Below are 27,057 nucleotides of genomic sequence, written 5' to 3'. Positions count from 1 at the left end.
ATTTAATATTTAAAGCGAAAAAGGTTTTGTAGTCATCTTTAATAGTAAACTGAAAATAATATGCTGGAAAAAGATGCTAATTTAATCTCTTTTTAATAAATGTTTGCTTTTTATTAATCACAACTTTTACAACTTTTTAGTCGCTTTTGGCATCTTTGCTGACCTAAAAGTATGCAATGATGGTATCAATCATTTTCAATTTAGTTTGGTTTTCTTCCTATATTTGCTATTTTTCCAAAATTTTTTTAAAAAGAATGCCATAAAATATCCTAGACTTGTCTAAAACTAAAAAAAAGCAGTGTTTTGTTCTATATTTTTCTTAACATGAAGTTTCGAGTCGGCCTCTTTAGAGCTTTCTTGAAAAGCCGTGCAAATAAAATGAATTTACGATTTCTCCAAAACGAGGAGTAAACGATAAAACATAAAAAAAATTTAAAAAATGCTGCAAAATCGCTGCTTTTATTGAGATAAAATTAGTGCGGGCGATATCGGAATTTTTAGTATCGTGATATATTGTCAGAAAATATCGTTATTTTGCGATGTAGTACGATATTTGCAATCAGGGGTCTGTCCAGACATTTTGTGAAAGGTCCGTTTTTCGTGAAATTTTGAAAAAATTACTCACATATAGAGGCAACATACAAATATTTGATCTTTAGCCTATACTGCTGAACGCAGAATATTAATTTCGGACGAATAATGGAAGAATCGTCTGCCGAAGACAAAACTTAATGCGTTTACATCCATCTTTCTTGTTTTCTGCCCTGGAAAGGGTTTATTCGATTAACAAAATAATAATGAAGATAAACAAATTTGTGAAGGGTCCGATTAAAAGAAAAATCATTTTGTAAAGGGTCCGTTTTTAAGTTAAAATATTTTGTGAAGGGTCCGTTTTTAAGTTAAAATATTTTGTGAAGGGTCCGTTTTTATGAAAAGATATTTTGTGAAGGGTCCGTTAACGGACCCAAATTTCTTCTAAACAGACCCCTGGCAATATACCTAAATTACATATATTTCATATTGGACAATGTCTTCTTGCCCAAATAAAGAAAAAAATATTTTTTTTTCCTCCTAAAATACTTTTAATTTTAAAAACAACCGTGTAATTATAATAAAATCTAAATTAGAAGATAGAAAAGAAAAAAAACATGGTTTTTTGTGGTTGACTACATGTTTTCAGTAAAAACACGCTTTTTTTTAAACTTACATAAATGCAGGGGAAAATTATTTTTTTCTTTCTTTCTCCCTGCACGCGATGTCGAGCACTTAACTTTTTTTTAGAACAGTTTAACGAGGATAGAAATCGCACACCCTCGGTCCGTTCGCACGTCGCTCAAAGTGATCATGAATTCAATTGTACAAATTAACTCTTGATTTTTTTTTCTGATTGGTATTTTTTATTTTTTTTTATTACCGTCGTTGAACAGCCGACCCAATTTCATGGGTTTACGACTACTAATGTTCAACTCCGTAGCCTTGTACTTTTGAACCCAATCCATAAAACAAGGGAGCTCCTGGATCAAGTATTAGGAGAAATTCGCCTTCGTGGAGAACTTTCTGATGGAACTAACCCGCATTTGCGTTACATGGAGAGGAAGACCACGAGAACCTCCCACGGTTAGCCCGACAGCAAGGGGACTCTAACCCATGATCCGTCTACCACTGAGGATATTTCACATCAGCTCTGCGGTTGGTGCAAGCCGGATGCGGAATTCGTATCGATCAGTTATCGCCGGAGTCGAACCTCGGGTCACCTCATTGGAAGGCGAGCGCTCAATCCCCTAAGCCATCGCGGCTCTTTCTGATTGGTATGAAAAGTACTCCTATTTAATGATAGACAGAAAGTTAACAGTTTAACTGAGTGAAAAATATCTTGATCTTGTTTTATGAGCTAGGCGCCTTGGCCGCTCAGCGCCCCCTATCCCATCCATCGTGTATTAGCTTGAAAAATATCTTTTGCTAACTACCATTATAGATTTTTTTTAAAAATAACCAACTGGTTGGTTTATATTAACCAATTTTTCACACATATACTATGAATACTAATGTTAATTTATTCGAATTATACTTGTCGATACGACCATTTACATTTATAAAAAATATGACCTATCATCAAATAGTGATGCTGCACGCTCTGTTACACTATCTGAGTACGTACGCGCCTGGAAGTATCAATTTTTAATATCAAGAAGTAGCCTATCAATTTTGTAATAAAGAATCAGATAATACCTTAGAAATAACTTTCACTTTAAACTCAATAATTTAAATCCCCAGATTTTAGATCTAGAAATATTTACTTCGTAATATTAAAATATTCCAACAACTGCAAACAAAATAAAGTATAATTTTTCCTCTTAATATGAATATTTTCTTATCCAGATGTTTTCAAACCCTGGTTGTAAAGATTCGGGTGTTGGTGACCTTAGCGACAGAAATTATTACATATCGATAAATAGGAAAATTTTGACGTACAAATGCATTGCTGCCTCAGCTAACACTTTTCGACTAAAATAATTATGGGAATCGTGGTGGCTCAGGGGATAGAGCGTTCGCCTTCCAATGAGGTGAACCGTGTTCGAATCCCAGAGATGGCTGGTCGATACGAATTTCTCCTCCAATTTGCACCGACCACAGTGCTGACGTAAAAATATCCTCAGTGGTAGACGGATCATGGGTTAGAGTCCCTTTGCCGTCAGGCTAACCGTGGGAGGTTTTCGCGATTTTTCCTCTCCATGTACCGCAAATGCGGGTTAATTCCATCAAGAAAACCTCCATAAAGGCAAAAGTTGAAGTAGATTTTATATTTTGCCATCACGTTTTTATTTATTAAATATGATTTCCTGTAATATTTCTTTCTCAATTCCAATGTTTAATAAGACAAAACAAAGTAATTTTTTGAGTAACAAAATATTTTTAGACCTAATTTGTGAATTGTGAGCCATAAGTGGCACAGTATTAAGCTGCCATTGTGAAGGTCCAAGGTTCTGTCCCCTATAGCGACTTGAAGCTCACACATCTTCAGATTGATGTATACCATCGGGTCTAGGAAATACAGGATGTCATCGCACATTACCGAGCACATTGCTAACATCATGCCGTGGGTCTAAAAAATTATGGAACCTTAACATTCATGATGCCTTTTGCCAACAGCTTGGTTTATGTGGGAGTTCTTTATTTTTTAATTTCTAGATTGTATAAAATTTTAAAAGCTAATTTTAATATATTTCTTTTAGAAATTTGTAAGTGTAGATTTTTCAATGACATAAAATGCAAAAGAAATTTTTCATCTGTAGATTTTCAACCTAGTGCAATGCAATCACCCTAGATTGGATTTTTTTTTTTAAATCTATAGTAAATACATAGGTATATAATATCACCCCGAACTCATAACTCCCATGCTTTTGAATACTTAACCTAAATTCACGTTTTTTTTTTCGATATACCATATGGTTCACCGCTATTCGTGGCATACTGAAATCACCATATTACCTTGCTCAGCGATTGCGCTTAATTGAAGCAATAAACTCTCGTTTTCTTTGTTATACAGAATGGAATAGATTTCCCATTCAAACCCCCTAGGGGTATATTACCCCTCATCAAAGGGTGAAGAGAATCTCCCCCTCGGTGCTTTAGTAGGGCATTCTGTGTACAGTGAAGCATGATAATATCGTTTTTATTACTGTGAGCAACATTGAAAATCTTTTTTTTTATTGGCGAAAAAGGAAGTGTGTTGGCAATTATATTTTTTACTGCTAAGACCTTCCATCATCAAGCTTGGCGTTGGAAAAAAAATTTATTGCTCTTGTTATTCCTTCTTGCATTGAATATGAAGTCTTTTTTTGGATACTTTTATTCGAGTACCACAGATCAGTGGTTTTGGGAAATAACGTGGTTACTAACTTTTTTCTTCTTCCGAAACTGAGTTAAATATCAGCGGGTTCAATTCAGTTTTTCTTTTTGTGAAAAGTTCTATTTTTATGAAATTGTGAGAAATCTACTCTTTTAATTTTGTAAATTTGTGAAAACTGGATCCTGTTTTTGTGAATTTGTGGGGGGAAAAAACAGTTATATTTTTTGAATCAAACATTGCGTAGAATGTGGTTATTTCTGCTAAGGTCTTTTTGTTGTGATTTTTTTTCTTTTTTTAAAAAAACATGCCTTTTTAGAAGTTATAATTTTAGAATTATAAATTGATGACGTCTTCGATTTCAGCTTTCAAATGATAAATTTTGTGAAGGATTCTTTTTTTTTTTTTTTTAATAAAAACTATTATGTTGGGTCCGAGGTTCGTTTTTTTTGTTTTTTTTTTTCTAAATATTCCGTAAAAGGTTCGTTCTTATGATAAAATCATTTGTGAAGGGTTCGCTAACTGATCCAAATTTACTTTAAGTAGACCGTTTTGTTCAACCCTTTTGTTGTTCATTTTTTATATAAAAACTATTGTGAAGGTTGCGTTTTTGAAATATTCATTTTCACGATAAAATAATTTATGAGGGGTCCGTTAACCGACCCGAATTTTACTAAGGAGACCCCTTGTTATGTTAAACTTTTCTGTTGTTCCTTTTTAAAATAAAAACTACTGTGAAGGTTTCATTTTTAAAATAAAACATTTTGTGAATGATGTGTTTTTACAATAAAATAATTTGGTGAAGGATCTGTTAATTGACCCAAATTTATCCTAATTATACTACTCCGAAATAGCTCCACCAGTATCCGAGTCCCCAAGGTAAAAAAAAAAAAAAAAAAAAAAAAAAAAAATGGGATGGATACTTGTTGGGCTACAATGCCTCCTTGGGCCGTCGTGCCACTGAATTTAGTTTCAATTTTTTAGTCTCCTCGTTTCTTTCTAATGTGTCTTCTGATTGGATTAATTTTTGTTTCACTAATCGACAAAGTTGAATACCGATTATTTAAGGAACTAAGAGTTTCGGTTAGGAAGGCTCTCATCTGCCCTAGTCATCATCAACATAATGAATATTTATCCGGCTGCCTGATAGTCTTTATGTCCTTGTAGATAGTGATATTGAAGTAGTACTTTCTAGCAAATGGTTTATAAATTGTAGCATAAACATTAAATCTTTTGTAATCTGGACAAAGATGCATCGCTACAAAAGAGAGCAGCCATTGACCCGAGCTAAATGTCACCTTTTAAATCTTCAAATCTGAAAATTTCATTTCATTATGCAGCATCACACTTTAAGGCTTATTTAAAGAATTTTCAACTGCAGGGGGATCATAGTGGCTCGGGGAAAAAAGCGCTCAGCTCGAAGAGCCCTGGTTTCGAATCTCAACTTTGGTTGGTCGATACGAATTCCGCAACCGATTCGTATCGACCAAACTGCTGAGGTACAATATCCTCAATGGTAAACGGATCGTGGATTCGAGTCCTCTTGCCGTCAGACTTAGCCGTAGGAGGTTTTGTCTTCCTCTCAAAGAAGCGCAAGTGCGGGTTAGTTAAACCAAAAAGTCCTCCGGTAAGGCAAATTTCTCCCTATACTTGATTTAGGAGTTCCCTTGTCTTCTAGATTGGGTTCAAAATTACAAGGCTACGGAGTTGATCATTGGTAGTCGTAAACTCAAAAGTGGGTCAGCTGTTCAACGATAGTTAAAAAAGAAGAAATAAAAAAAAAAAATAGTCTTTGCAATATGATGATTCAAGTAATCAATGTTGGGACCACGATCTATATTATTATTTCGAATGGATGAACCATCTTGCTCGTAATAATTTTTCGGAGAATTTTATTCTGACATCTTTATTCCCATCAAAAGTTCCTCAAGGAGTGGTGAACAAATGCTGCACTAGGCTGGAGATTCATACGCTAGAAATAGGAAGTGTCAGTCAACTGTAAAGTAAGTCTGAATTCCATGCTAGGGTATTGGAAGGATAATTTGCATTTAATGGCTGGCTGGTTGGGCTTTATTGATGACTGATTTGACATGAGATCTTTTCAATTCAATTTTCTGTTTATAAGCTTGACCAAGATTTCGCACTTTCGACAATGGGGATAGTTTCGTTTATGAGAATAACTTGATTTTTTTTTTTGGGAGAATGGTTTTTCTTTTATACTGAATTATTTGAAGTTGCGATTTTCGTTCGTTTGTTTGAAATATCCAGTCTTATGCACTATGATTCGATTTCATTCAGTTCGTCTTAGAGTTTCACGAGGGCAAAGTTGAGGGTTTTGATTTCACAACGATTTCAGTAACTTCAGCCTAATATAAAATGATGCTATTACAATCCTCTCTGACCACAGATGAAAGAAACAAATATTATGAGACCAAGGATGCTTCCTTGAGGTGGTGGTACTAAATTTTATTTATTATGGTGGTCACTGCTGTCGTCTCCTCTGAGAAGCTTCTTGGTTGTGTCAAAATGCTCCCGAAAGCCATGTTGCTGTTTAAAGTGGTGCAACATAATCGTGTAGATAATTTTTTGTATAAATTTTCCTTAGATGCATAGAAAACTGATGAGTCTCAGTAAAAGTAGGTGCTGGGTTTAAGAAAGACCATGACATAAATTAGATAAGTTATATAGGCTGAACGGACTTCCAAAAATCAGTTCAATTTAACGCGCTGAATGCCATAGGGGTCACCGGTGGCCGGAACCGAGTTTGTTCGTAGCGCCACGAGGGCACCGGTGGCCGGCGAAGCCAAGATTACTAGAACACACTTAATTTGAGTAAATTTTTTGTTTCTTATTATTAACGTTACTAAAATGGTTTTGTTGTAGTTCATTTACGCACTAGAGCTGCACAATGGGCTATTGGCGATGGTCTGGGAAACATCCCTGAGGATGATCCAAAGACATGCCATCAAAATTTTGATCCTCTGCAGAGGGGATGGCACCCCTGCTTCGGTAGCCCAACGACCTGCACGCGAAGTCGAGCACTTTACGGTAGCACAGTTTAACGAGAACCAATACCGCACACCCTCGGTCCCTACCCAGACTGATCCAAGTGGTCACCCACCCGCACACTGACCGCTGCCAGTGATGCTTGACTTCGGTGATCTGCTGAGAACCGTGTCTTAACGATCAGTCTACTGCGGGACACTAAAATGTTTTGAAGAAATGAATGCAATTTAGAACGCACAAAAATAGTTTTATTTATATACACAGAGATGCCAACTTTCTCCGGACAGCGAATAAATATTTTCAAGTGGTAGTTTATTAATTGTGATTCTTGGTTTGATAAATTCAATTGAATATATTTTTATCCACCACTATTTCTAAACAATTTGTAGGCTTATATAATTCACCACTTTTTTCATATATGTCACGCTAAACCTTTTAAAAAACTAGCAAAATCTGTCTAATATTTGCAAATCTAGTTTGCAGTTATTTACCGTGCGGCCAGACGGGCAAGCCATGTAAAATTAACATGGCTTTCAACGTGTTAACAAGTTTTCAAAATATCCTTAGTAATTCAAAGGATGAATGCAAGTTGATTTTTTATACTAGATTTTTTTCTTTCTGCTTCTAGGTCTTAATAAAAAGATTTCGTAGTTGCCAACTCTTCTGTTTTAGCGAAACTGTGGCATTCTTACTTTCATTCTAAATTCTTAGTGAAAAAAAAATTTAAAACTTTCCCGTTTAAATAAAATAAATATTTTTTTTAAATTCAACTCATCAATACGTGTGCTATTCTTCACTTTCGAAAAATAAATAATAAATAAAAGTAGGGAGAGAAAAGAGAAATAATAACAAATTGTCAAACCCTTCTCAGAATTTTGAGTACTCTTAGAGTAAACTACTTGATAAGTTATTTTAATATTCTTCCAAAACTTCCTAGAAGAGCAAGTTTGTGACCTTATTCTTATCGTCTTCAGTTCTAATATTAACCTCAATTTTTAATTCTGAAGAAAATTTTTTTTTTTTTTTTTTTTTTTTTTTTTGGTATTTAGATGAATAGCATTGTTTTCAAACAAGTTTGTGTGGTTTAGCAACGTTTCTTTTGTTAAATTTTATAGTGAAAATAAAAGTTACATAAATGAAATCGTTGAAAAAAAGTTAAATAAATAAATAAAATCTCCATTTTTTTGTGTTGATTACGAAGTTTATCGATTTTTTTCTTTCCCATTTCAATAGACTAATATTTTTTTTTTCTTTCTTTCTACACTTTGAATTATTCAAATGTTTGAATTGTTCAAATGTTTAGTAAGAAACATTCAATTCTATAGAATTTAGTTCATTTTCTGGAATGAAAAAAAAAATTACCCTTTTTCTTTTATTTCAAATTTTAATACAAATCAAACAGAAGCATGTAATCTTGTGCATCAAGTTTTTTTTCTTCCTTTAAATTTAAATTTTTTTTTTCCACACACCATTTTAAAGCTTTCAAATAACAGGATTGTATAATCTCATGTTATTTTTCTTTAAGAACTTACTTTGATATCATGTTTTGTAAATTTAAAATTTTATCGCCGTTCATTTACTTATTTCGAATGAGGAGCTAACTGAAATAAATTAATTCTAATGATATTTGTCAATCAAGTTGGGAACAATAGGGGTAAAAAGAAAAAAATCGGTAGCCAAACTATTTCATTATCAATGTCGATCCAGGAGTCCCCTTGTCTTCTGGATTGGGTTCAAAATTACAAGGCAATGCAGTTCGACAATGACAGACGTAAACCCAGAAATGGTTTGACTGTTCAACACTGGTTATGAAATAAATTATTTAATGTGTCAGTAGAGTTCCTGTTTTTACATTTGATGTCAAAGGATTTCGACCACCACTATTTATAAATAATTAATGGATATGCATAAAATGACGAAAAAGAGATAACGAAATTATGAAAACTTCTGCTTACTTAATTTTTATCTGACTACCACTTTAAATATCGTTGAAAACTAGAACTACTGAGTTGGCAGTTCTGCGTTAGAGTTTACCTAAATTTAAATCGCTCAGCTGTGTTGATTGCTGCTCTCGACTTGTCCCAATAAATTGTTCTAAACTAGATCTAGCTTTGAAATAAACATTTTTCAAAAAACTTTTCCAAATCTGCACCATCGCATGAATTTTCACAAAACTATACTTAATTTTTGATGCATTATTATTACAACAGAGCTGCTAACTTTTATGGTGATTGAGGAAACACTTTTTCTTCATGGTGGCAATATTTCTTTTAATGAACAAAGCTTTGTTTTATCTAATGTTACCGACGAAGTTTGAAATCCGGCATTCTACAGAATGCCTAGGCATTGTATATAATGTCTAAAACTAGACGGCAATGCATGAAGCGATTTATATTTCCCACATTACCTCGGCATTCTATAGAATGTCAAATGAGAAACCTGCGAAGTATAAAATACATCTCCGATTCGTTTCGTAATGTAATGAAATGCAATTCAAGATGTCATTCAAGCCTGCTATGTTGCAACAAGTGGGTTAATTTCTTTTTTTTTTTATGTATGAAAATTTTGTTTCCCTTAATAAGAAAGGCATAAATTATGTTTTGTACAACTTTCATTTTTTTTTCATTTTCATGTCAAATGAGAAATTGGCGAAGTATAAATACATCTCCGATTCGTCCGTAATGTAATGAAATGCAATTCAAAATGTTATTCAAGCCTGCTATGTTGCAACAAGTGGGTTACTTTCTTTTTTTTTTTATGTATGAAAATTTTGTTTCCCTTAATAAGAAAGGCATAAATTATGTTTTGTACAACTTTCATTTTTTTTTTTTCATTTTCATGTCAAATGAGAAATTGGCGAAGTATAAATACATCTCCGATTCGTTTCGTAATGTAATGAAATGCAATTCAAAATGTTATTCAAGCCTGCTATGTTGCAACAAGTGGGTTAATTTCTTATTTTTTTTATATATGAAAATTTTGTTTCCCTTAATAAGGAAGGCATAAATTATGTTTTGTACAACTTTCATTTTTTTGGGGGGGGGGGGAATAACATTTTTATTTTTGAGAAATGCGCATCATTTACTTACATAATAACCTCACCAGGATATTTTTTTTCTTCATATTTTGCCTAAATAGTAGTAGTCATTCTATACAACGCCTAGGTATTATATACAATGCCTAGGGAAAATATGTATCATATTTCATACCTTGCCTAAAAACATCCGGTATTATATACAATACCTAGGCATTCTATGGAATGCTGGATTTCAAACTTTGCAGGTAACATATATATCTTCAAAAAAGAAAAAAAAATTCTAAAATTTAATCTAATATCTACTATAACAAAAATTTATCTACTATTATATTGCAAAATTAACACAGGTTGAATAACTATATATATTTTTTGGTCGAAAATACTCCATGTACTTATTATTGTTATTTTCATTAAAATAAATATGGATTATAAATGTGTTAAAATATTCAGGAAATAACTTTATTTCAGACTTGTTTCTTAAAATATTTCTTAATAGAAATGTTTACCAAATTGTGAGAAATGATTTTAAAAAAATCTCTTCTGTTATTATCATCAAGAGTATTTTTTTATTTGTTTAAAATTAATTTTTGTTGAAGTAACCACTGTTAAATGTGCTATAACTGGCCTATAGTAATTATTTTATTTTTGCCCTGCACCTAATATGACAAATCAATTATTCAAAACATGTGTATATATTTGTTCAAAAACGTTAGTAACTATATAACAATTTTAAATTCTAGCATAGCTGAAAACTCATAAACTTTTTCTGAAAGATGGTTATACTAAAAATGTAGCATTTATAAACCTTACGTCTTAGTAGGTTATTTATAAATATTAATGGGGATTTTCAATTAATTTTTAAAATGAAATAATCAAAAAATAAAAACTTAAACTATCTTTAATTAAGGTTTAAACGACTGCTTTTTTCAAAGCTGTTCGTTTAAATAGATTTAACTAATTTATGAACTTTGAGACAAATTGAATTTTCGACATAATATCAAATTACACCATAGTGCGTAGCGTTTTTAAAAAGTACTTAAAGGTGCTTATTTTCAATTTTTATTTTTAAAAGCCCTCAAATGTGCTTTTTTCATTGAGTGTTTTTAAAAAGTGCTTAATTTTACCTTTTCCAAAACGAGATTTTTTTTGCTTTACCATGTCGCAAAAGCGTGCTTTTCACGTTGTTCTACGTTTTCACAATTCATTCAACCACAATTTATTTCAGTGTACCGTTGGTTCATAAAGTATGAAAGCGTCAATCATTTTACGTGTTTGATGAAATACTTGCGAGTCCGCATGTGCGTCTACTGAGCTGGCTCGGTAAAATTATTACATTCTCATGTGCAACTGCTTCATTTTGCAAGATATTCTCTATTTCAGGCTTCCTTTTTCACCCTCTGATATCGAATGGAAAAATCTCTATCATTTTATAATGGCTAACATGATTAAGAAAAGAGTTCTTTGCCGGAAACTAGTTATTTTATCATGATCATGAAAATTATTTTGAATTTTGTTAAAGTATATAGTGCTTTAAAATATTGTTTGACTGCTTAAAAGGTATACTTTTTTTTGTTGAAAGATTTGAATTGCTTTTTTAAAATATAGCTTGAGTCTTTTTTTTTGTTTGTTTTATTCCACATGAAGTACTCGCGGAGAGAAAGGCTGTTCTTAGAAGAGGGGGTGTCATTTTTATATATTCACTGATTGATTGGGTCGAGGGCAAAAGGGAATCAGGCAGTTGAGTACTTCCTAGGAAATCTTTTTCGGGGTACTCTCTATGTTTATCTATCTTCTTTCCCCCCTCCTACTGACTTAAGGAGTCATCTGTCACACCAAATACTGTGTACTAAATCCCCTGTGCCACCCTTACAAGATTAAGTGTCCGGGTTTTTATACCCTTGCAGAAATATTCCAAGCTAGCCAAATCCTTATCTATGTTTCTACAAACAAGTAAATTTCTGTATATGTTATGTACGTTTTTTTTTTCATGCAATGTTATTTATACCTAGTGTTCATTCATTAAGGAAAAAAAAATCGTAAATTAATTTAAAAACGTATTAATTGAAAATTTTGTTAAAAAAATAATTGAAATACGATGTTTAGTAAAAACACTATCCTGTGTTAAAATAAAACTCAAAAGAGTGTTTAGTGTTGATTCGATGATTCGAGTTGCCAACTTGAAACTAAATTCGAATAAGTTGATTTGAATCAACAACTTGAAACCTTGATAATCACTGATTCAAATCAGTGATTATGAAGATTTGATTCGGGTCCAGTTCGATATTTTAGAGGTACGTTTCAATCAGAATGGGAGAAGGCAATATTTTAGAGTAACTTTTTAATCGAAACGGGGGAAGGCGATATTTTAGAGTTTATTTTCATTCAGAATGGGAGAAGGCGATCGTTTAAAGTTTCTTTGAATTTTCTGATCAATATTATAGTGTTCTAAAAATGACTATATCCTTACAAATATTGTAAAAAAATTCTTACTGCCTTCTAACTTAGGAATATTCAATAACAATTTAAGTTCCTGCAGTTCGAAAAGTCTACAAGACAAAGGGGAGAGCATTTACATCTTTTTATTTCCGTAATACGTATAATAAGTTTTAGTAACCTAATAGAAAGAAAAACTTGGTTTGGCAAAAATTGGAGACACACTGTGCCTTCTTACTGACTTCTTATATTGCATCGTCAAAAAATTCGCATCATAGTTCCTTATTTACGAATGGGTGTCTATGAGAAAAATATAAAAGTGCTTGCAAACGTCATGTATAGTTTGTCTAAAGTAAGAACTCCCCCCGCCACAAAGTCTTAGACCGTCTGCTGATATGGAAACAAGAATATCTCATTTCAGAGAGGGTAGCTTTTCTTCACTCTTGAGGTAACACAGTAAACCGAAAAAAGAGATTCCCTTTCTTTCGCAGAGCCGATCCAAAACCGCCCTAAACAGTAACCCCTACTTAAAATAGTTATATCTCGTTACCATAGTCACCGCCACGGGTCTAGACGAATGGCTAGGGAAGTTCTTACTTTAGACAAACTATAATATTTAACTAGGTAAATATTTTATATATTTTGCTATATATTATACTAGCGGTTTAGGTGTGGCAAAATAGCATTATTTTCTTCTTTATTTTCAGTCTATTCGAATTTTATTTTAATTTTTGTTTTATTTATAGAATTTCATTTTAAGTTTTTATTTTATTTTACTATTACGTTTGTTTTTGTCTCTAGGACGTCATGCCCACTGCAAAACAGCACTTAAAAATTGCAGCGACTTTCGAACAAATTGCAATTTTGAAGAAAAAAAAATCGTCTGAAGTTCATCAACAAACATGGCCATTCCACTACGCCAAATTTCAATTCTTCATTTGCGTTTCGGTTTGAAGAACGACCGCTTTCCATTTTCTTAAAAGTTTAAAACAGTTAATAATTATCGAACTATTTAGCGAGAGTTTTTTTATTTTTATTTATTCCTTTGCACTCCCTATACATTATTCCACACAACCTCGAATTAAGTTTCTAAGCCTAATTGTCTTCGCGCAGCCAAATAAAATGTAACATAAAGTTGAACACCCAAAAGAACGGAGCCTACGATTTATAAATATACTCGTAGAAAGGTAATTTTAAAATCTTTTCGAAACAAGCTTGATCCCTTTCTTTTTTTCAAAATTAATTAACTGATGTCTTTTTAGAAGGAAAAAAAATTTCCATGATAATTTTCCCCTTATTCTATTATACAAGTAAAGTGTTGTCTGCCGTCATGTTCCGAGAACAGTTCATTGTTATAAGAACCTTTCGTATGAGAATTCATTAGAGAAAGACAATAGAGTATTCATTAATTAAAAGTGCAAAGTTCTTTGTCTTTTGTTTGTTGATTAGAATGTTATATTTTCATCGCGTCCTTAATCTATTTTACAATATTTGTCTTTGAATTTTCGTTGCGTTTTAATTAATTTCAGGGCTGCTTTTCTTCTTAATCTAGTTTTATTATTAAAATCTCGGGTTAATTTCTTGCTATAAAATGTTTTTTTCTTATTCCAACTCAAATTAATCTTGATTTGAGATTCATTTGTTTTCTTTTTTTTATTTTGAAGTTTTCATTTTAAAAAATGCAGTTTTTTTAAGCATTTATTACGCACGTAATTATATGATATTGCTTCTCCAATTATTACAGTTCATATATATATATATATATATATATATATATATATATATATATATATATATATATATATACTGTGATATCGACACATTTAAAGAATAATTTTTATCTTAGGATAATTATTCTTTATTCAGAAATATCGCATTCAATTATACCAATAGATGTGTCGTGAAGAAGACTATTGGTTTTTTTCCCATTTATAGTTTTCTCTTTATATTATTTTATTTTTTTATTTGTATATATATATATATATATATATATTACAATTCAAGAAAATATCTCACGACTTGTACTAAAAAAATATTTCTAAAAGTTATTTCAGAAATGTAAAAATCGATGCTAAATATGAAACACTAGTCATTAGTTTTTTTTTTTATTCTTTACAGGGTGTTCGAAATGTGTTATGTCATCGTGACGTCAAGGACACTTCTATGGACGCTCTTGACGATAGCTACAACATTAGCCATGTTGGCCGCCGTAGTTACACCAACATGGCTGATAGGAGCTCCGAGGAGGCCGGGACTGAAGGCTAGAGTAGAAACAGCAGAGAGAGAAATTTATTCACCATCTCTAGGTAATATTTTCTCCATTAGTTACAATTATTAAGTTCCATTAGTTTTATTCTTTAAAAAAAGAACAGTCTTCAAAAGAGAATATATAAAAACAAAATCAAATGATGTGTTCATTTTCTTAAATAGTTCTATGTCTATACTCTCAAACACGCATTTCACAAATGCATATTGAACTGAGTCTGTTTTCTTAAACACGCCATATTGAACTGTGTCTGTTTTCTTAAACACGCATTTGAACTGTGTCTGTTTTCTTAAATACTTATATTGAACTGTGTCTGTTTTCTTAAACACGCATTTTGAGCGCTGTCCAGAATAAAAAGCTCCCCGAAAATTATATTATGGTTGCAGCGAATTGGAACTATTACGAAAACACTTTAAGAAAAATTAACAATAGAAGAAACTGATTTTTTCCGGCTACATTTCCAGTTTACTGGGCACTTATTGCTTTCCAAAAATGAACGATGAATTTCGAAATAAATGCACTCACATTTTGAACACTGTCCAGAATAAAAAAGCTCTCCGACGATTATATTATGGTTGCAGCGAATACGAACTATTACGCTTTAAAACACTTTAAAATTTCCAACAATAGAAAAAACTGATTCTTCCCCTACATTTTCAGTTTACTAGACACTTATAGTTACCCAAAAATGACCAATGAATTTAAAAATAAATTTCTGAAAGAAAAAAAAAAATAGTGAGGATAAAGAAACATACGGTTTGCTGCATTCTCCTTCGGAAACAAGATGTTTTATTCTCATTAATTTTTCTAATTTTGTTGTAAGGTTAGTCAACAGATGGTTCAAATCATTTCAACTGAAATATTTGCACAGGCATCTGTTGGTTTTATCCTCACAGTACGCAACGCTGCTGTTACCAAGTAAGTTATTTTGAAATCAAAAGTTTTATTGCTATCGGTTAGCGTAGCGACAACTGTTGTTATGTCGTATAAGCGTCATCTCTATTTTTTTTTCTAAGTAACAAAAGTTATGACTCATATCGTAATGTAAGTTTCTCATTAATTTTTTTATTCCTTTCTTTTTTCCGGTTGCATTCTGAAGAATGTGGTTACGAAGCCAACTTCAGGCTGACTTCAACCTTTCATCAATTCAGATCTTCATTAGAGGCCCTCGGTGGTAGAAATTCAAAGCAAATAAACAAATGGGGAGAAGTTGCTGAGAATTTTTTTTTTTTCAAATAACTCTTAAACTTGTTTCTAATAAAAGTTTTTTTTTAAAAAAAGTATGTATTTATTTATTTAACATTTTTATGTATTTATCTATTTAACGTTTTTCAGGTATTTATAATCGATGTATCAAAATCCACGAGATCAATCGCATGTACACAGACAACTGTGCCCCTTTCGTCACAAGTTTCGGTATGCCCTCGGAGCAGTTTCCAAATTTCTGGAAAGCCTCCCTCATCTTCTTCGGGTGCGGTCTCTCCCTCATGATCTTCACACTCCTCACCTCCATCATGGGATGCTGTTTCAGGAGCATCATGAAGAAGAGCATCTTCACCATATCAGGCACCATACAAGCCATTGCAGGTAATCATTAAAAAAACATCGATAAGTGATAGGGGAAAATAAAACCATTGAATAATTTGTGATCTAGATAAGAACTTAACGCAGTAATAATAAACTTAGTTTAAAAATGATTGGGGAAAATGCATGTAAAAAATGCTAGTTATTTAGTACAAGTCCAGCATCAGCATTAGTACCATTAGGAAATAGAGCGCTCACCTCCCAATGAAGTGACTAAGTTCGAATCCCAGCAATGGCCGGACGAACATAAAACTCAGTGGAAGGTGGACCATGGGTTGGAATCCCATAATCGTCGGCCAAACCGTGGTTTTTTTTCTCCAAGTAATGTCGGTTAGTTCCGTCAAACAGTTTATTATAATTTTAGCCGTGATGGCTCATGGAATAGAGTGTTCGCCTTCTAATGAGGTGAACTAGGTTCGAATCCCAGCGATGGCTGGCCGATAAGCAGACCACAGTGCTGACGTGAAATATCCTCAGTGGTAGAAGGATCAAGGGTTAGAGTCCCCTTGCCGTCGGGTTAACTGTAGGATGTTTTCGTGTTTTTCCTCTCCGTGTAACGCAAATGCGGGTTAGTTCCACAAAAAAGTCCTCCACTAAGGCTAATTTCTCCCAATACTTCATCCAGGAGTTCCCTTGTCTGTGGAACGTTCAGTCGTAACCCAAAATTGGATCTGCTGTTCAACGCCCCCTCATGAAATAAAATGATTGATTCAGAACTGTTTTGGCTCAGGGGATAGAAGCATTTACCTCGCGATGAGATGATCCAGATTCGAATCCTAGCAGTCACTGGTTAATGTGAATTCTGCTCAAACGACCTCAGTGTTGTCATAAAATATCCTCAGTAGTTGATCATGGATTCTACCGTAAACCAAACCATGGGAGGCTTTTGGGTGCAATGTTGGTTAGTTCAATCAAAAGGCTAGTTTGTCACAAGGATTGATCCAATTGTTACCTTGTTTTCTGGGTTATGTTCAAAGCTACGGAGTTGAACATTGATAGCCGTAAACTCAAAATTGGGCCAGCAGTTGCACACCTTTTATAAAATAATATTATTTAATGTGTTATTTAAGTTATGAAATCAGACGCAAAAACATTCTTAAGGATATTTATTTCCTTTTTATTAATATTTTATTGATAGTCGCAATAAATTAAATAAAAGCGAGAAAAAATCCTTTAATAAAGTTAGTCTCAAGGTGAAAATAATCTTAAATCTAGGTGATTATCAGGTTTATTTTCGCAACGTCTTGTATGCTCAGCTAAAATCCACCTTGTCATGAAATTTTAATGGACGATGCCATTTGATCCTATCGCTAGTGTGACGTCATTATGGACCTAAGGGACAATTCTTTTTTTAAAAAAAAGCTTTAAAAAATAATTTTTAATCCTTTTAGGATAAAAGGTTTGAAACTGCAATATTTTTGCTTTTATTGCAATATATTTTTAACATTTTCGTGATCATAAAAAGAAAATTCCGACAAGGTTGCATGCTTTCTAGGATTGTAACGAAATTCCAAAATTTCGGAATGAACATTTTATATCTTTTATAATACATAGAAATACCGTTGGTGTCACTTTTTGTTTCCAAGATTTTTTTAATACTGAAATCAGTCATTCCTCTGCAGGAAAAGTAGAAAAAGTAACATTATTTTAACGACAACAGTAATACTGTTCCTAAGTTTTTATATGTTCCGAAATACTTTTATTAATGATTTGTATATTTGTAGGGCTGTTTTATATTCTTGGTCTGATTCTGTATCCAGCTGGCTGGAGTAGCAGGAGAGTACATTTGATCTGTGGTGATAAATCTGAACCTTTCTGGCCTGGAGACTGCACATTAGGTAAGCAGAACTTCCATAAAACTGAGAAATTCAAATTTTCAACAGGGTGAATAGCCAAATCTTTCACCAAAAAATAAGCATCTTTTAAATACTTTTTAAGCCCTATAAACATAAACAAAATGCAAAATAATACATGATCACGACAAAATAACTAGTTTCTGATAAAGAACTCTTTTTCTTCATTGTATTACCCATTATTCGGTTCGATATCAGAGGGTGGAAAATGAAGCTTGAAATTCAGAATATCTTGAAAAATGCAGCAGAGTTGCACAGGAGAGTGCAATAATCTCTCCGAACCTAGTTCAGGAGACTCCCAAGTAATTTCATCAAACATGTAAAATGATTGGTGCTTGCATACGCTATGGACAGACGGTACGCCGAAATACATAGATTCTGGTTGAATGAATTGTGAAAACGTTGAATAGAACAATATGAAAAGCACTTTTTGCATAGGCGATCGCAACGCTTGAATACGCCATCTGGGGAGACGACCGGTTACATGCCTTTTGGTCATCCCCCTCTCCTCCTCTTTTCAGTTGTATAGGAATGTACTAGGATATTTTTCCTTCTCTTAATATTTTTCGTATTTAATTGTTAAAAATATTTTTTCAAATTTCCATGACGCTTTCTTTTAGAACTATGTTTAACGTAGTTTTGAGTTCCATATAGTTTCCTACCTTTAAAGATTTCAATCTCTATTTGAAAATCAACATATTAATGAAACAACGTACGAAAACTAACGTATTTCCTTCTTCTATGACTCTGCACACGCTAATGGTGAAATCAGGCAAAGTATTCCCATAGGTAGAGAGTTCTGCTCTACGGCCACCTGTAGCCCATTTCGATCGCTAATAATACGTGGCGAAAATCGACATGGTAAAATAAAAAAATATCATTTTCGATAAGAAAAAATTAAGCACTTTTTAAAAAAACACTCAATAAAAGAAAGCAGTTTTAAGGGCATTTAAAAGACGAAAATAGGCACTTTCTTAAAAACTCTAATTTTTTTTCCAGGTCTAGCCTTCTACCTTGCCATAGGGAGCACCATTGTTACCTTCATCTGTTCTGTATTATCTGTGCAAGCAGAAGTTTCAACATCGACTGACAAAGTTCAAGACGAAATTCTGGAAGGAAAGACACTAATCTGCCTTCTTTAATGAGGTGTCAATTAATATTTGAGTTCGGAGCTGAAGTTTAAGAAACATTTTGTTTTCAGTGCTCTGAAATGAAATACTTCGAGAGAGGATCAAAGCAAATGGTTTCTGCCACGTTTCCACAGCACCTTAAATCCTTCTTTTGAAACTTGATCATTTCAATCGAATAAGTTTAGAATCCATTTCGTCCCAGTGAACTATTATTTTGGTTACAACTGAATCAATATCAACTAATCATCCTGTTTATATATTTGAATCAAGTTTAACTGAAGACTGGTTTATATTCATTGATACAAACCAAACAAGTTGAATCCATTTACAAAAACTACTGATTGGTTTTTAAAATCATCGGAATATTCTTTTTGCCTAACTATTATCCGTATTATACCGAGCTATATTAATACAGTATTGTTTCAAAACGTACTAAAAGCACATCAATTATACCGAATTAAAATACTGCAATATACAGTCCCCTGGCCAAATTATTAGACGCACTATAAGATTCTATGTCGCATTATTGTTTTTACGCAGCTGAAACTGGTTTGGACTTGTTTATGTTCAAGTATCAATTGGTTAACATTGTAATCAATACGTTAAAAATAAATGCAAGAGGAAGTATATAAAAAATCTCCTGATTAAAAACCCATTACATGTATGTTAAAATATAAAATTATTGCATATAAACTCGTACAAAACACGTCATTATTAAAACACTACAGTGCGTCTAATAATTTGATCTAATTATTACAATATACTAATATAATACCTGATGTCATAAATATCCTATATTTATATCGTCTAATTTATCTAGTCGTCGAATTTATATTATAAATTGTCTAGTTTAACCCATTGATACACGAACGTAAACAAGTGCAAACCGGTTTCAGTAGCGTAAAAACAATAATGCTGTATAGTATCACCTAATAATTAAGATTTTACATAGAATCTTACAGTGCGTCTAATAATTTGGCCACAAACTGTACTTGATGCAAATAAAATAGACATTTTTGTATCGTCTTCTCACAATTTTAACTCATTAAATTGAGCATAATATAGCAATATAACCTCAACTTTTGTAGCAGAAAATTTTGTCGAATGGTTTTCTTCTGTTGTTTAATACAGCGTTCATCAGGGCCCATTGAAATTGTGCATCGAGTATAAGAAAACACATTTTGTGCCAATTGAAACACATATTTTTTTCTTTAATCGAATCATGTCATTTCTCTCCATTAGTTTCTATATTGAAACTAAAATGATTTGTTTATTTTGTAATGATGTATGTTTTGAATAAATTTCACGTAAAAGTGATTCATATTTGTTTGATGTACGACTCATTAGTAAACAGACTCGATGATAGCAATGGTTAGTGATAATGTTTTGTATGTATCAATAAAATATCATTTTACAATTGATGCCGTTAGTTTCCTGTTTTACTTTACACTAGATCCTTTTTAATGCTTTGGAAACTTCATTAAGGATACTTATTGTAGTGTATCTACCACTACGAAAATATAATTCCAATCCACTAGTATATAACACATGTTAACTCGATTCTAAGTTGGAGTACCTTACCATAGATGAAGGTTGACATTGTCGATGTGACTCTCCCAACATTGGTGACCCGGACATGATGCGAACTTTGATGGATGGTTCACATCGAAAAGTTGACTTGTGAATGCGTCCTCCTCACTCTGTTGCTTCTCAGTCTAGATCGCACTTAACGTACAACGTATACACTCGACTGCTAAAGGAAACATAGGAGCGACCACGACAGTTAACTTAATACAGCTCTTACAATCAGCAATAAAAAATGAACGGTTATCTTAATACAGCTCTCCCGGCTACTCACAAAACAGCAATGAATTGACTAGTGGTATCCGTTCATCGAATTCTATCACGAATATAATACTGGTGGGGGAGTACTCTAGTGTATCTATCTACCACTACAAAAATATAACTCCAATTCACTAGTATTTGAGGCATGTTAACTAGATTGTATAGAGGGGTACCTTTACATATATGAAGATCGACATTCTTATGGGTAAAAAACACTTAATAAGTAAGAAAATTAACCTGCAATTAAAGTACTTAGTGAAAGAACGCATTAAGTAATAATTTGAAAAAGGTTAAGTGATCTTTATTAATTATATTGGTTAAGTGATTCATTAGTAAACAGGCTCAATGATAGCAATGGTTAGTGATAATGTTTTGTATGTATCAATAAAAGATCATTTTACAATTGATTCTGTTAGTTTCCTGTTTTACTCTACACTGGGTCTTTTAATGTTTTGAAAACTTCATTAAGGATACTTATTGGTAAAAAACTTTTAAATAATAGTCTAATAATTAATTTGAAAAAGGTTAAGTGATATTTTTTAAATGGTTCAGATTTCCAGGCTTTCGAAACTTGTTAGGGGATATTTTAGAACATTTTAAGGGGTATTCTGATTTCGTAACATTTAAACAGTCCAAAAGCATGAAAAACGTACTACTATTAAAAATAAAGCCCAAAGATAAATTCATAATAGAAAAATTTATTGCTTAAAACAGATTATTCAAATATTTTACAAAAAAAAATATGAAAATAATATTAAAACTTAACATCAGATCATAAAACACCACAACTACAAAACACATTTCATACAACACAGATATAAGAAGATGAAAAACTTTGATTTCTTTTATCTTTGTTTAGAAACTCTAAAAAATCTCTCATTACATTTATTTAGAAATATATATAGTCTAATAATTGCATAGATATACATCTAGGAAAAGGTGATTTTGTTAAACAATGGCAAAAAATATTTTAAAAAATTACATGAAGATAAATATTTACAGCCATTACATTATATATTCTATCATGTTAAAGAAACAATGTTTAGCAACCCAATTGAGAAGGCGGAGATAGACTGATTGGTAGGGCACAAAGTCCTCCAAGTTCCCATAACAAATCAATGCCTCTGGGGGAACTGATCCAAGAGTTCCCTTGTCTTCTGAATTGGGTTCAAGATTACAAGGCTACGGAGTTGCACATGGGTAGTTGTAAACTCAAATTTGGGTCGGCTGATCATCAACGGTAAAAAAATCCAATTGAGAAGTTCAAAATAAAACTGACATAATTTTGAGATCTATGTATGACAATATACTATGGCCACTTTTATAATGCATAACCATCTTTTGATGAAAAAGTTTGATCGTATCGCAGCAACGAATATAAATCATTAAAGCAGAGTGGCATATTATTTCTTTATTAGATAAGACCATTAATAAACTAATAAGATCCAAATATCTCAGCATAATTCGTGTTTTTTTTCAGGTTTTATTCAATCATATTTCATCATCATAAATGGCATAGTAGCCGGGGGTGGACTCTTAGCTTTCTCCAGAATATTAAATATGATATTACAATGCAATATTTTGAGTAAAAAAATATTTAGTTACTGTTTTAGAATTACTCAATGGAAAATCAGTTAAATTTAGTTTTATAATAAATTTTGTGTAAAACTGTTTTCAGTGAACATGTGGAGTTAAAATGCAAAATCAAATACTCAGAAAAAAAATAAGGCCAAGATTTTTCGTTTTGTTTTAATTTTTAAGTTATGCCTTGTTTTTATTCATAATATATTACAAAATATTTATATTTGCCATAAAAGTTGTAAATAAAAAAATTTTTCAAAAAAAATTATTACAAGGCTTAATTTTTTAGCAAAAAATAAATTGAACTTTTGAGGTACCCCAAATTCAATTCGATTTCTTTACATTGATTTAGTGGGTATATTAGTTAAATTCCCTAATTTTTGCCGATTGATAAAATTTCCTCGACTTTTCCCTGTTCTGTGGCCACTCTTCAAAACGCAAAATTACTATTTAAAACTCCAAAGCAATATTTAAAAAAAAAAAAAATTCTTATTTGCACTATTGCTAAATAATCTCTTTCTTTAGTTAAAACAGTCCCGCAGTGGACTGATCGTTAAGATACGGTTCCCAGCAAATCACCGAAGTCAAGCATCACTGGCTGCGGTCAGTGGGTGATTACTTGGATCAGTCTGCAGTAGGGACCGAGGGTGTGCGGTATGGGTCCTCGTTAAACTGTTCTACCGTAAAGTGCTCGACTTCGCGCGCAGGTCGTCGGGCTACCGAAGCGGGGGTGCCATCCCTTCTGCTGAGGATCAAAATTGTGATGGCATGTCTTAGGATCATTCTCAGGGATGCTTCCCAGACCGTCGCCAATAGCCCATTGTGCAGCTCTAGTGCGACGTAAATGAACAAATCAATTTAGTTAAAACAATAAGTTTGTGGCAGAAGTTGAAAAGGTAACCGAGTGAATTGATTAGATTTATTCTAATGCGAAATCCATGGAAAGGGTAATCCATCTGCGTAAATACAAAACATCATCTTAAGATCTTTCGCCTGAATAATTGTTGACTTAGATGTAACAATCTGTTTATAACCAAGAAACAAAATATAATTGTAGCAGTTGGCGGTGCCCCTAAATTAACCATTCCCATCAGCTACATTCAGGTATGGAACCCCACATGATCGACCTTATTTTAGTGGAACATTGACTTAATATATAAAATTCATTAATAGTTCAGCCGTTAATCGAAGATAAGACTACAAATTATTTTGAAAATATTCAATGTGAAGTATGTCGGACAGTTAAATTAGTAGGACTGCAGCGGCATCTAGTCTAGCTGTGAATTAAGTTTTTGTTGCATGCATAAGCTGAAAATGAATAAAAACCAGCCAATAACCGATAGTTTTCGTTGAAATAACACCAAAAAAAAATGAGCTTTGTGTTTAGTTTTTTTTTATTACTAAATTCACTAATATTATTTTGAATTGAAAAGTTTGATAGAGAATACAAATGTAATTTCTTTCTAAATGCATATTTTTTCATAATTTATTTGATATATCGTTACAATAAATATTTTTTTTTTAAATTCTGTAATTTTTTAACAGGCAATTATAATTGGTGAAAAATAATCGAAATACTGAAAAAATTTCGTTATTAACTTTTTTCAATACAGATTTCAAAAATAATTTTAAAAAAAATTATTATGTAAAAAAAAAAAGGCCCAACTCTCGGAATTTTAGTGAATTTTATCTGCTACACTTTAGATTTTCAAATTCATGACTTTTCATAACTAATTCCAAGACTTTTTCATGACTTAACGAAGTTGCTATTTTCTCGGACAAAAATACAATTATTAATTTAAAAAAGCATTATAATAACATTAATTGAAATGATAGGTATAACCAAAACTGTTATACTCTGCATCTTCATGTTTATAGATTTTAAAAACAGAGTAAAGAAAGAGTTGAAGCACTAAAATAGCTGAAAAAATACAAAAGCAAATAATCTTTTTTTTCTGCAGAATTATATTCAAAACATAATTTTCCGGTTCATCCAGAAGGAAAGAAATACTCCTGATTTTTCTGTTCCCATTTCCGAATTTAAAAAAAAATTCATCAATGACTGCCTTACTTCAGCAAGAATTTTAAATTGATGAAATAAAAAAAAATTTGGTAATCACAGAAGTTTAAAAGAAAATTCGCTCTAGAAAGATGTTCTTTCTTTCATTTTTGAAAGAACACCATAATTTTTAAAGAACATTATAAAAACATGTTATATTTTAATAAAATATGACTGAGTAGGATTTTTGTTACAAATTTTCAGTTATTCTGAACATCGGAACACTGTGAAATTAGGAGGTTAAATTCCATTTTGAAAAATTAGATTTTTCAGTGACCTAAATCCATGACTTCCAATGATTTTTTAAAAAAAAATAGTTAAAATCATGACAAATTGTGTTCAATACCAAAATCCATGACTTTCCAGGTGACACTAATACCCTGCACGGAACATGTTTTGAAAACTACTACCTATTATTTCAAATAACAGACTATGGTAGTATAAAACATGCCAAAACCAGCTATTTTTATGCCTTCGGTCATACATTTATCACAAAATTAAAGATTAGTTGAGATCAGCCATTTTTATTCTGAGCAACACAATTTAACTAAGGTAAGGAACATTGTGACACTAAATAGCACCAACAAGCTACGTATGTACATTTATTTAGATCTACTGATATTTGTTTTCTTACAAATCAGTTGTTCATGTAACATTTTAATAGATTTGTAATGACAAGTTTAAAAAATTTGAAACACTTATACTTTTACATTGGCTTAGGAAAAATTTCATCATATTTTTATAATATTTATCACATTTTCAATATGTTTTTCAATGTGTTTTGGACAGATTTGCATAATTAGGTTGTAATACACCCTTTTTACACTTTTACTAGACTTGTAACTACTATATGAAATTGTTAAATTTTACATTACCTTTAAAAATGTAATAAGAATTTAAATTGAACCGAATGTGTTCTAAAAAGAACGCATCACACACAATTTCAAAACTTTTTTCTTTTTGATAAATCACCATTTTGTTATTTTATTTTAAGAATGTTTTATGAATTCTTAAACAATGAGAGTTGGGTAAAGTGGTCATAATAACAAAAATAGACAAAAAATTTGTGTTATTTTATTACAAAAGAATATTTTTCTGTGTTAAAAATTTTTAGAGCAGCTTTGGTTGATAAATAAATATAATTCTTACTGAATAATTGACTCCTTAATACATCATATAATTTTTAAAAACAAAAGTTAAATAGCTTGTAGTTTCTCTTACATACTTAACTGGTTCCAGAAATAGTTATTACATCTTTTATAAAAAACGAAATTGATTTAAAAAATTACAGTCAAATCTCGATCCATCGTTCCTGAATTTTTTGTTTTCCCTTATTTTAACGGTCTTGTCAAAATATTTTAAGTGTTTCTAGACTGTTAATAATACCAGTTTAGATAGATTAGTAATTTAGAAATTTTTTTCGCATCTATCGATCACAAATTTAATTGGAATTTGAGGGGGGGGGGATTTATAAAAATAATTATTTGGCTTGGAAAAAAAAAAAAAGAGTGCAACTCATGATGCTAATGTTGAAGAAAATTAGAATTGTTACAGCTTGTGAAAAAATACTGCAAGCATAACATCTGATATTTTTACACCAGTAAATAAAAATTATGAATCATGTGGTGTGATATTGATTGCCAAAATGGTTGTAGAAACTGAAGAAATGCAAATGATACAAATGAAGGCATGATAGGGAACCACAACCAGTGCAAAGATTTGAAACAACATATTTTGCAATTTCACAATAAATTTTTTAATTCACAATGATTTTTTTTTTTTTTTAAATCTGTTACAAATGCCAAAAATTTATAGTTTGCATTAAGAAAAGAATGTGTTCAAATTAAAATTTCTATGTAGTTTAAATAAATAAATGCATTAGTCTTTCTTTTGCATTAAAAATAATTTGCAGTAAGTACATAGTTTTTTCCATGAAAATTTTTCACACTTATTGTAAATTTATACATTCTCAAGTCTATTCATTATTTTTTTATTAATTTTCAAATCATTAATTGTTTATATATGTCATTAATTTCAAATTATTAATTAATTATCTATTGACCCACATTCGTCGTTTTCCCATATCTACGATTCATAATAAATTTTCACTCGAGAAACGATCGATCAAGTTTCTACTGTCTCAAGATGTTAATTCTTTGAAAAGGGTGAATTTCTTTCATCAGAGGCTGAATTAGATCTGAATACAATATTCAAGTTTAATTCTGCTTTGAGAATAAACTTTTTTTAAATTTAGAAACTGTGTAATTTAAATATAACTTGAACAAAAACATTTGAGTTAAAAAAAAGATTGTCCAATATTAAAATTTTTTTCAATTCTGCAAGTTTTTTATAAGTTAATTTTTGTATGTATCTTTAGTTAAATACGATATCTAACTATCACAAATTAATATATAAG

General features: G+C 31.6%; 1 protein-coding gene across 4 annotated transcripts in view; it reads left to right on the top strand.

Moving 5' to 3' along the window:
* LOC107440185 (LHFPL tetraspan subfamily member 2a protein) overlaps positions 1 to 20,577 on the top strand; it is a 58,562-nt gene extending 37,985 nt beyond the window's left edge. For 2 of the 4 annotated variants that reach the window (XR_015432428.1, XR_015432427.1), the window contains exons 2-6: positions 14,442 to 14,629; positions 15,925 to 16,176; positions 17,898 to 18,011; positions 19,026 to 19,727; positions 20,053 to 20,577. Coding sequence is in view for 2 of the 4 variants with exons in the window: in XM_071185709.2 (XP_071041810.1) it covers positions 14,452 to 14,629; positions 15,925 to 16,176; positions 17,898 to 18,011; positions 19,026 to 19,168 (687 nt within the window). In the remaining 2 variants the exon portion in view is untranslated. Of the gene's footprint in view, positions 1 to 14,441; positions 14,630 to 15,924; positions 16,177 to 17,897; positions 18,012 to 19,025 lie in introns of all 4 variants that reach the window. The other 2 variants (XM_071185709.2, XM_071185641.2) reach the window with 1 other exon arrangement.
* The last annotated feature ends 6,480 nt before the right edge of the window (positions 20,578 to 27,057 follow it).

The sequence above is a fragment of the Parasteatoda tepidariorum genome, chromosome 3 (genome assembly GCF_982258835.1).
Source record: "Parasteatoda tepidariorum strain Cologne lab strain chromosome 3, Ptep-v5.0, whole genome shotgun sequence".
In the NCBI taxonomy this organism is placed as follows: Eukaryota; Metazoa; Arthropoda; class Arachnida; order Araneae; family Theridiidae; genus Parasteatoda; species Parasteatoda tepidariorum.
Note: the sequence above shows the minus strand (reverse complement) of the source record. Positions and strands in the feature narration are given on the sequence as shown.